Source organism: Corythoichthys intestinalis, chromosome 15, assembly GCF_030265065.1.
Source record: "Corythoichthys intestinalis isolate RoL2023-P3 chromosome 15, ASM3026506v1, whole genome shotgun sequence".
In the NCBI taxonomy this organism is placed as follows: Eukaryota; Metazoa; Chordata; class Actinopteri; order Syngnathiformes; family Syngnathidae; genus Corythoichthys; species Corythoichthys intestinalis.
Window position 1 is genome coordinate 15748255 of NC_080409.1, and position 12330 is coordinate 15760584.

Here is a 12330-nt window from a genome sequence, read left to right on the forward strand (position 1 = left end):
TTTGTTATTAATTTTTGTTAAAATCATCATGTACTATTGTTATTGTTTTCCCCTATTCTTGCTGTTTTTGTTATTACTGCTCGAAATAAATTAATCAATCAATCAATCAATCAATATTGTGTGCAGACACAAACATGGGGTTTTCATTAGAAACAGCATGAAGGAGTCAAAGCGAAAGTAGATGTTGGGCAGATCAAACCATCCTGGTTCGCATGCAAGCCACCGTGGGCTCAGAGCAGGTCTGGTGGTGAATCGGTTTCCTGTAATTGCATTTCCTCTGTCGTCATTTGAAAAGATTTGTGTGTCTTTTTGTGTGTGTGGACTCTTTTTCTGTTGTTCAAAAAAGCCAGCAAATAAATAAACCCATGTGATGAAGGGATATTGCAGGAGGAGAAGAACAGATGTCTTCCACCCCACCGCCATGTTCCACAGCTGGACATTGTGTAACAAAGCTGCAGAGCAGAGGTGGGAGTCACAGGGAGAAGTTGGATGCTGTGAAGCTTCCATGTGGCTCCTAAATAACGCAATGTCTGCAGAAAAAGCAACCATGAAGGCTCACTTACGCCATAAAAGCTTAAAATAAAAGCAAAATAAGACTGTTTTATGACTTTTAAAAGAGATTTTGACTAGTGACAACTTTAGTGACAGCTGCACAATAACAATCTAATGATAAAAGCTGTGTCAAAAAGTCTTGAAAAAGTTGTATCATTGCTCAATTATTGTCATATTTGTAAGAGTAATGTTTCAATTTAACATGTAATTACATGAGAGGTTTGGTATTACTAAATAGCGTCAGGTTTCAGTCAGTAATGCTGCAAATGGTTGGATTTGTGAGACTTTCTAAACAATGAAACATTGCATTGTGCATGTGTCATTTATTTAAGCATTGTTGGAGTGCATTTGAGTCAAAGTATCATATTTAGTGTAGAAGCATGTTTAATTGATGGCAGTTATTGGTTAGCCCTAAAATTCAAACCTCTAATCAAAAAATGTCTCGTACTTTTGTTTAGGTATCACAGGGTGGCGTGGCTCAGTGGTACAGTAGTTTCCCCTAATATAAGTATAACACCATTTACTACATTTGAGAGAGAAAATTCGTGCAGTCATCAGAGTGCTCATCCAATAGTACAGTGGTACATCTACTTACGACATTAATTGGTTCTAGAAGTAGTCTCGTAACCCGAAAATTTCGTAAATAGTGACACGTTTTACATGTAAATGCCCTATTCCGTTCCTAGCACTACTGACACGCTACCTTAAACTTTTATTATTGGAGTAAAACTGGAATAAAACAACAGCCAAACACATTTGTATCATCCCATATACCCAGGGGTGAAAGTGGTTAGAATTTCTTGCCGGACCTCCCCAACGTGAAGGTCGCCACGTAGCCAGGAATGTTATTTATTTGTTGTTGTTTTTTTTAAAATGTTTTTATGTTTGGAGGGGGGGGGGGGGTCAAAATTACTGAAATGCAAAGAAAACTGTTTTGGTCAGTTATTTCTATAACACATAAAAAAAACTGATTGTCATTCAAAATTCTATTTTTTCGATGATTTGCAAAATAAAAGTTAACAAAAACAGCTATAACCCCAACCTCCATCTCCTAATTTTTATTTTCCCTCATTTCCTCACATACTAAATGCCAAATCTCAATTTTAACTACTTGAGAACATAGGATGTATATTAAAATTGAAGATAATGTATAACATTTACTTTTTGTTGTGTTTTTTAACAATAAAGATAAAAGTAACATACATTCAGAAAAATAAGTACAAATGACTTATATTATGCAGAGTGAAATGGAATATATTTTGAAGATCCCGCAAACATTGACTTTTTTAAATCATAAGGAAATGATTAAGTGGCCTAAATGAACAAATATAAGTCCAAAGTGCACATTGACAGCTAAGATGTTCTGAACCTCCCCATCAGAGCAAATAAAACTAAATATGATAAATAAGCCACCTTAACTCTTTCCTTGCTCTTAAAGATTTGATCCATTTTCTGTTGCATTTCCCTTTTTTTTTTTTTTTTTTTTGCTGTTTCAGAAAACATGCACATTTGGACCTATCAGAGCTAATTATCTCTGGTGATCACATGTCAGTATGTCAGCCAATTGAACGGATAAACGAGTCCAGGCATTTTGCTTTGCTGTGTGCATTCGCACATTGACATAACTTGTCATAGTCAGACTCCGATAACTGCAGCAGCTGGTGAAACCTCCATGCCATCTGTGGAATAAAATAAATAAAAAATATCGGTGGAAACGGATTACGCTACACAAGCACTTTATTATGCTTGTTGTTAACACTTGTGTATGTAACTCTGATCTGATCTTTTTTTTACATAGCGTTTTGACAGTTGCCGTCATATTTTCGGAATCAAAGCACCGTATACCGGAACAGCATTACGGCACTGAATTTTATACCAGAACTGCGTTCCGGCCCTGAATCTTATACCGGAACTGCGTTCCTGACCGTTCCCGCCCACTTTCACCCCTGCATATACCTGACCTAACCGTGAATGCCTGTAATGAAGTAGATAGTGGAACAAAATGCAAAGAAAACAATATATCTTACCTTTGAAGTGAGGCAATGTCCTCTGTCACGAGATCGATGGTGCCTATCGTATATCTCTTCATGAGACAAAAACACGAGGAGCCTTGTGCTAATTTGTCTCAGACATTGACCCGATATATCAACAATGCAACGTTGCACCTGTGCACGTCATAATACTGCGACACCCAAATTGAAACGTCATCAACAATAGGCCAAAAGGAGAGCAGAATCCCATTACAAAGGCATGATGGGAAATCTTATGAGCAATAGAGCATCAGAATCTTAATGCACAACATTTAAAGCAGAAAGCAAGAAGTACATACGTATCTTTTACAGTAATGCAAAGTATTTTTTACTTTCGTAACCTAAAATTTTTGAATGAATTTGAATGAATTTATTGTCATTGTCATCATCATCAAAAAATCATTGACAGTTTCAGAGTGTGGAATTTTACCCGAAGGAAAGACGAAGACAGACAAGGAAAGACGGGAAATTCCTGTCTTAACAAGACACAATATTTTCCCTTTTTAACGTGTCATAACCTGAAAATAACATTTGTAGAGACGTACGTAAGTAGAGGTACCACTATATACCAACATTTTGTAAATAGTCTTTAAAATCACGCTTTTTTTTTAAATGTAGATTTATACATGAATTTTGGACTTTTCTCGCAGTCAGACAAGATAAGCAATACGGCTTAGGCATTTATGACTAGGCAGTAGTGTTGGGGTTTTATGGACAATTCTATGCCAGAAAATCTCTTGGCCAGGAGCAGTTATTTTCTTGGAGTCTTTGCTGGTTGGATGTTTAAACTCCAGACAAGGGTAGTCTCATATAAAGTGCAGTTCATCAGTACGACTGTGCAGTGTAAAACAATATTTTATTTTGGCGCATCATTCTTAGCGCATAGACATGGGAAAGCAATTGTGCTAGTATAAAATATTTTCTGCAGGATTTTGACTTTTATTTATTTTGAGGTTTTAAAGAAATATGTAAATGATTAAATTAAGGAAAATATTATAAATTTACTTCATCACGGTTCCACGCATGTTCTGAAGTTGCTTTCCATTGATGTCCTGCACCACATCGAGTACAGTGCATTTGAGCCTGGGCGTGAGTATTGGACTTTAATCAGGCAAACAGTACAAATGGTATTTAAATTGATACATTTGCATTTACTGTGGTTTAGTACAATACGTTTATAGCACGACCACTTCCTCTTTTCGTCACATTTTTTTTCCTGAGAATTCCGCACACCCCTCTGCTCGCTGTTTAATTTGGCTGGGAGCGACTTCGCTCAGCTTTGTCACAGCTAGAACTAGGCCCTCTCGCCTGGCTCTCGATCGATCTCACTTGTCACAAGAAAACACAGTCTTATTTTAAGGGGTAGGAGGGATTGTATTAGCCTTGTAAAGAGCTTTACTTGTTTCGGCGAGAACGGAATCGTTTTTTTTTTGTTGTTGTGAACTACAGTTCCACACAAATGTACATCGAGATCTCATTTATCTTAGCAATTGGAGGTGTGAGAGCCTTTATTCGAGTGTCTTAAACCTCCAAGAAAGCGCATTTTCAAGGTTTCATGGGGCGGGACTTGTGCAAACAGAATACTATGACGACGCCAGCACTTTTGCTATAGGACGTGTTCAGAGCTTGCAACGAAACACTCACTGTCGCCAGGAACACACCCTCGCATCGGGTTTTAAAATTGGCATCTTTCAAATTAAATTTCTCGTTCCTCTGGGGTTGCAGAACCAATGCCAAGGCAAAGGGCATTAATCAGAAAATAATGAAATAAAATAGTTTTTAAAATAAATAAAAAATGAATTATGTGCATGTGTATTTTCCGGCCTTTCGGTTTTCCGTTTTTCAGCCAGGTGTTTCCAATACAAGTACTTCCCGGGTTAAAAAACGACTTCCGTTCCTATGCTGGGACATAATCTGAATTTCCAGGCAAATCGGAATGAACCCTTTTAGTACCGCTAAATACTCACCCAAATCTCAAAATAACTATCCAGAAACATGTATTATACGTCATTGTACTGTCCCCTCCAAGACGTTACGAGTCCTAGCTAGACAAGGACCTAAGATCCGAAATGACGATGTCAGACGTGTGTGGTTTGCTGACTTTATTCAGATGCTAATGACATCAACACTTGCAGAATGTAACTGAAATATACACTCACCGGCCACTTTATTAGGTACACCTGTCTAACTGCTCGTTAACACTTAATTTCTAATCAGCCAATCACATGGCGGCAACTCAGTGCATTTAGGCATGTAGACATGGTTTAAGACAATCTCCTGCAGTTCAAACCGAGCATCAGTATGGGGAAGAAAGGTGATTTGAGTGACTTTGAACGTGGCATGGCTGTTGGTGCCAGAAGGGCTGGTCTGAGTATTTCAGAAACTGCTGATCTACTGGGATTTTCACGCACAACCATCTCTAGGGTTTAAAGAGAATGGTCCGAAAAAGAAAAAATATCCAGTGAGTGGCAGTTCTGTGGGCGAAAATGCCTTGTTGATGCCAGAGGTCAGAGGAGAATGGCCAGACTGGTTCGAGCTGATAGAAAGAAAGGCAACAGTGACTCAAATAACCACCCGTTACAACCAAGTTAGGCAGAAGAGCATCTCTGAATGCACAGTACGTTGAACTTTGAGGCAGATGGGCTACAGCAGCAGAAGACCACGCCGGATGCCACTCCTTGCAGCTAAGACCAGAAAACTGAGGCTACAATTTGCACAAGCTCATCGAAATTGGACAATAGAAGATTGGAAAAATGTTGCCTGGTCTGATGAGTCTCGATTTCTGCTGCGACATTCGGATGGTAGGGTCAGAATTTGGCGTCAACAACATGAAAGCATGGATCCATCCTGCCTTGTATCAACGGTTCAGGTTGGTGGTGGTGGTGGTGTAATGGTGTGGGGAATATTTTCTTGGCACTCTTTGAGCCCCTTGGTACCAATTGAGCATCGTTGAAACGCCACAGCCTACCTGAGTATTGTTGCTGACCATGTCCATCCCTTTATGACCACAATGTACCCAACTTCTGATGGCTACTTTCAGCAGGATAATGTGCCATGTCATAAAGCTGGAATCATCTCGGACTGGTTTCTTGAACATGACAATGAGTTCACTGTACTCAAATGGCCTCCACAGTCACCAGATCTCAATCCAATAGAGCATTTTTGGGATGTGGTGGAACGGGAGATTCGCATCATGGATGTGCAGCCGACAAATCTGCACCAACTGTGTGATGCCATCATGTCAATATGGACCAAACTCTCTGAGGAATGCTTCCAGCACCTTGTTGAATATATGCCACGAAGAATTGAGGCAGTTCTGAAGGCAAAAGGGGGTCCAACCCGTTACTAGCATGGTGTACCTAATAAAGTGGCCGGTTAAATCAGTTTCATCTTCAATAACAGCAATTGAAATTTGCGTTTGTAACTAGCTGCTGATACAGCAATAAAAAATAAAAAAAAACACACAAATGATTTGAATCTATCAGCGTCCGCACATCATCAAAAACAACCACAGTATTTGACCACAATAAACAGGAAAAAAGGTGTTATATACAGGTGCTGCCTCTGTAGATGCTTCACAAGCAACAAATGTGCGTGCAGGCTTGCGGGCTTTCCCCTCTCTCACTCGGCTGCGCTGCTTCAACATGCAACGAATGCGCTCTTGCAAGTGTGTGCGCGTGCCCGTGCGCTCTTACTTGCGTGCCATTATAACTACCTGCTCTACCCTTCCTCCGCCAAGATAAAAGCATGCACCACAGAACAAAAGTCAACATTTACAAAAAAAAAAAAAAAAAAAAAAAGACTCCAGCGTCGTAAAGTCGTAATCACGCAAGTCGGGTACGTCGTAACCAGTGTTGTTAATAACAGCATTAGAGTATAACGCCGTTATACTCTATACATCTTTGCAACGCCGTTACCGTTACTGGGGATGTAAAGGCGTGCGTTACTTTGCGTTACTACGTTGGTTGAACGACACGAGAGAAGTCTGCAAGATACGGAGAGAGAAGAGCGGGAGTGGGAAAGAGGGAGTTGTGACGTCGTTACAAACACGATGCTAGGCTAGGTGGCTCCAATAATACCTGACTGTTGCTGATAGCCTACAAACTACGCCCACATAATGCTACACTAGATATCACATTTATATGAACTAGATGCGAAATGACAGACTCGGCGGTGTTAGCAAATGTATAGAGAAGTAGATGCGAAATGATACACTTGCCGGCGTTCGTAAACAGCCGCCATCTTAAAGCAGTAGACTTCTCAGAAAGGCTCTGTTGTAGAGAACCTTCCTAGCAAACTTAAGTAACTTTTTATCTAAAATACTCCTAAATCGGCAAAATCTTGACTTGAATCTTTAAATGATGAAACAGTTTTAAAACTTTCACATGAAGAAAGTAGACAGAAGGAAACAAATGCAGTAACGGGAGCAATTTTAACAACTTTAATGGTCGATTCACTACGTTAAATGACTTCCAAAAACAGCAAAGGTTACTATCTAATTATCGCAATATCCACAATACCCCTGTGGCTAGTTAGGTTTAGGGTAAAAAAATTGGGCTAGGGTGATTGTCCCAAAAACCATTCGAACTTCACATGGTGTAACTGTTTTTTTTTTTTTTTTGAATGGAAAAAAAAACATGAAAAGTAAAACCAGTTACTTTGCCAAGTAACTCATTAATATCACATTCATAACTGAGTTACTAACTCAATTACTTTCTGGGAAAAGTAATTTGTAACTGTAATTAATTACTTTAAAAAAAAAAATGTTTTAAGTAAGATTAACAGCACTGGTCGTAACCCAGTGAATACCTGCATTCGGTTTTTGCCAAGAATTTTGCTTTCAGTACATCCCTAATGAAAATAGAATGTCCCATTTCATTGTAGCTGTGTATGGATTTCTCATTGTATAATTGCAGATAGTACAGTACAGTGGTACCTCTGTAAGACAAAATGGTCGTATGTCGAGCAGGATTTTCCCATAAGAATACATTACAATCCCATTAATTCGTTCCACAGCCTGAAAACCGACACTAAATTCTTAATAAATTCGGCTGGCACTATTGCAAATAGCAATTACACAGAGCAAAACAAATATTTATGAATAAAAATCGGAATAATAATATGATAATAGTAATAATACTGGACCTGTAATAATGTAACAAATCGGGTGTTAATATGGCAAATGTATTTTGCATGGTGTACCTGAACGCACCACGTGGGTGACTTGAGACTTGACAGAGTGGGGGATGAGTTTTTACTTTCACTTTGTTCAGCTGGGGGCGGACAGTCGGCATGTTGTGTTGTACAAGTTCTGAAATAATTGATTAAAAACATGACGATGTTACCACCATACTAATTGTCACCTTAACTTATAAAGCAGGGGTCGGGAACCTTTTTGGCTGAGAGAGCCATGAACACCACATTTTTTAAATGTAATTCCGTGAGAGCCATAAAATGTTTAAAACTAAAAATACAAGTAATGTGTGCATTTTATGTAATTTTAACACTTTTAAAGTATAAGGGTTTGGGTTAGTCTCTGAATTCTTTTTAATAACATTGTTATGCTGTTGCTAATCAATGATGAGTATTTCTTACCATTAATGCGACTTCTGGTGCTGCATGGTTTTGCTGATGGCTTTGTAGTCTGGTTGATATTTGGTGGGGTTAAGCTTTATGCAGGCATTGAAAAACCTTATGTTCATGAAGCGCCAGGAATCCTGTTTTTCCCCACCACGCACGGAGCACCATCACCGCACACTGAAACAAGTTTATGCATCGGTAGATTTTTTTCTTTAGCGAACTCAGTGAAGGACTTTCTTTTTCCCATCTTCTCAAAAGGGTTTCTAAAATTAGCTGACAAAGGGGCAAAATGAAACTAAAAACCAGAGAAGTTTACTTCACGCACATCGGCCGCTATTTTCGACAGCAAAATACGGCGACCCCACTAGAACAGTGTCTCTGCCTCATCTGCGCTGCCAATGCGATTGGAAAATAAAAATATAGACACAACGACATGTATGTTTGCCACTTTCCCACAACGACATGTATGTTTGCCACTTTCCCACTAAAATTACTGCTTTTCTCTTTGCCGGTTGTAGTACACGGACTACGTGTCCCATGATCACCTGGGCTCACGCAGCCAATGGCATGCGACTTGGGGGGATCTAACGTAGCACATCTAGGTTGCCATTTGATGATATCTAGTGCGAATTGCGCGAGTGTTGTCGGAGCATTAACAAAGTTAACATATGCGGCAAAAGTCACGTCTACTCATTACTGCGCAACGCCAGCATATGACCGGTGATCGTTGCGCGTAGTGCGCAAAGGAGTGTATTGAAACTTTTGTTATTTTTGAAGTAATTCAAGATTTGTCTGCGAGCCAGATGCAGCCATCAAAAGGGACAGATCTGGCTTGCCAGCCATAGGTTCCCGACCCCTGTTATAAAGAATGGCGAATGGAGGTCGGAGGAGGACCGTCGAGATTCTAGACATTTTATAGCCATATTGTCAGGCCAGTTCACGGACGTGACCACCATGCTCATATTATTCTATGATTTCCATCTTAATTTTAATGGTAAGCCTCACCTTTTTCACTATTTCGCCACCTGCACTAACATTCTTGGAACCCATGTTGATTTCTCTCACAACAAAAACCGCTGTGCGTCAGTCTTGCGGGAAAACAAAGAAACTACGGCGCTGTCATAAATCGTCATATTTCGAGCATGTTGTCGGATGTACAAACAAATGGCGAGTGAAATTTTACGTCAGATGTCGAAAAGATCGTGTGTCGAAACGATTGGATGTCGAGGTACCACTGTACTTTGAATGAAAATTTCTGTATCTTGAAACAAGAACATTATTGCCTCTTATTTGGATAACTGCTAGCAGGTTCGGGGAGAGCAAAAAAACTTTATACAAGAGAAATATGTATGGAACACCTTGGCGATTGGATATATTGTGATGCACGACTGTTCAAAAGTCTGGGGTCTAAGCGACCCCAAACTTTTGAACGGTAGTGTATTTACTTATGTATTCCTTAAAGCAGGGGTGTCCAAACTTTTTGCAAAGGGGGCCAGATTTGGTGCAGTAAAAATGTGGTGGGCCGACCTTGGCTGACGTCATTTACGTAGAACAATATATTCAAGCAAATTTTAGCAAGCCATTCTTTGTGTCACATTTGCTTTATTATTTTTGTTAAATTAATAATTTTAACAATCTCGCAACTAGCCTTTGTGGCGTACTCTTTTGACTCTCGGGCTCTTGCGAAATATTGCTGCTGCGAAGTTAAACTAGCTTCAAGTTGCTTCAATTTCTCGCTACGTATCTTCCCCGTAATCTTGTCGTACATGTCAGCGTGTCTTGTTTGGAAATATCCCCTCAGACTGAACTCTTTAAAAACAGCGACTGTCTCTTTGCAAATGAGGCAGACACAGTTGTTGCGCATTTTAGTGAAGAAATACTCCAATTTCGAACTATCCTTGAAGCGTCGGCCGTCGCATAGTCAACTTTCTTGTTTTTGTTGATTGTCACCGTTTTAGAATATTGGGAGTAAAGGGTCACACAGGGTAATGTTCCTTAGAGTGCTGCTGCCTTTTAGTGGGTAAATGAGGAGCAGCATTTAGTGTGTAAGCTACTTCATATGCTGGTAGCAGTACTGCTGACCAATTTATTAAGTCTGTGTGTGGGCCAGACGTTATTGATTTTATGACAGAGGCTGGGGGCCGGATGAAATTTGTCCACGTGCCGCATTTGGCCCCGGGCTGGACTTTGGACATGTCTGCTTTAAAGGATACATTAAGGGAAGAGTTTTGAAAGATATGAATAAAGTATTTAATATGTAACAATGATGGATGGTCTCTACAATACATATACATATCACAAGAGGCCACAAGGCTTCTTTAAAGTCCTACCTATAATGTTCCAAAGTTGGCTTGGGAGTTTGTTCGTGGGGGAGAAATGATTTCTACACAGTCACAGACTGTGGCTTGGATAGCTACACATCTCAGCTGCTTTCACTGAGTTACTGGATAAGTAGTGTATATGAGCATGACACAGTGGAAGGATTCTGACTACAATGAGGAGTTGCCTCAATTTGCCAAATCATACTCATTTCATCACGTTAAGGGTTCATCAATCACTAAATTGCAATGGGTTTTAATGATCAAATCGAACTAACGCAAGTAATGCATTCCTATTCACCTTAACGATATTGTATACAGGTATTATTGTCCATATTTCAGCAAACATTCTAATACAACTAAGAAAGAAAACTTGCCAAAAACAAACATCTTGGGACAGCTAACTGAAGACATTATTCATAACAATTCATGCATTCGTCCACTTAGTATCTGTGAGACCACACTCTCTGTATCCTAACAGCACTTATTTCACTTGAGGAGAAACACAGCATGCAACTTCAAACGATGAACTTTCTGTGGTCATTTATTTGCCATCATTTATTTACATGATTTGACACAAAACAACACATTAAAAAATGAAAGTTTAAAACAAGAGTTCTGTTTTTTGGCTGCGGGCAGGTGCCAAGCCAGGTCCTCCGGTGCTAGGACGTAAGGCCTTCTTCCTCATCCTCCTTTTGCATTTGCTGAATGAGACGTTGTCGCTCAGCAGCCTGCCTCATCTTCATCATCACTACACTCTCGTAGTCGCGTTCATTGGACAAGGAACCCTGGAGAAGAAACACTTGTCACATACGAAAGGAAAAAAATTATACTGTATCGAGCAAATGCTTATTTTTCCATTGACTCTAGATCCTTTTCACAGCATTTATCATATCTTTGCAAATGTAAAACCAGCACAAAGTTACTGGCTCAGACGTTTGTTTTTTTAGTTTCACAGCAACAGCATCACCGGGCGACACGTGATGCCGCGCTGTCACCGTTCACTGTATGTTTGCTTTCACAACCATTCTGCATGCTCTCATCTCCCTAACCATCGCCATGACAGCGGGGTGAACATGCAGCAGCCTGGAGACAACGTGTGACAGGGTAATTCCGTTGCCGGAGGTCATTATGCATTAGGCCTGGCAGTGGCCTGGCCTCTAACAATTTATGCCTGATTGCTAAGACAAAGGCACTAAGAGATTCTCCTCACATTGAAAAATCAGAGAGAATGGTCACTGCGAAACAAAGGCAGGATTGTCAGTCATTCACACCAGATGTCCCACAACTGGGCAAAATGCACAACTGAGTTCACAAAGATGGGCAAAACGTTGCAGATGACATTCAATTACTGTAAATGTGAGCATAATTGTCAATTTCTTTTACGGTTTGGAGGCCAAGTGTCCTCATAGAAAGCCGGTTTTATATGATTCATAGCTAGAATGTCTGGCGGGCCAAAGAAGTGTCTCTTTAACGAGACATTGTACTGCAAGAGAGATCAAGTGGGTCTGTGCGTGAAGGTCCGGGGGAGAGCTCCAGTGATCCAAGGGGGAGAGGTAAGAGTTTGTCAATGCGCTCACTAGACTACGGCATCTGGAAAGTATCATGGGAACTCCAGCATCCATGTGCTGAGAGAATGAGGGTAAGTGTTGAGGAAGAGGAGTGGGTCGGTAAGGGGAAGTTCCCCCTTACTCCCCTCACTATGCGGCCCCTGGATTGAGGAAAGCTGCTATTATCATTCCAGCAATGTGAGCTCAAGCCCTTGTCTGACACGTAACTATGAAATATCACGCAAACGCCATTAGATAGACTAAATAGCTTTTGCATCCTCAAATTAAATAGGACATAAG

At 40.2% G+C, this 12330-nt stretch overlaps 1 protein-coding gene across 1 annotated transcript in view; it reads right to left on the minus strand.

The window, feature by feature from the left end:
• Positions 1–4720: 4720 nt before the first annotated feature.
• dnajc17 (DnaJ (Hsp40) homolog, subfamily C, member 17) overlaps positions 4721–12330 on the minus strand; it is an 88119-nt gene continuing 80509 nt past the window's right edge. The window contains exon 11 of the mRNA XM_057858966.1: positions 4721–11268. Within this exon, the coding sequence (XP_057714949.1) occupies positions 11143–11268 (126 nt within the window). The 3' untranslated portion in view covers positions 4721–11142. The remainder of the gene's footprint in view (positions 11269–12330) is intronic.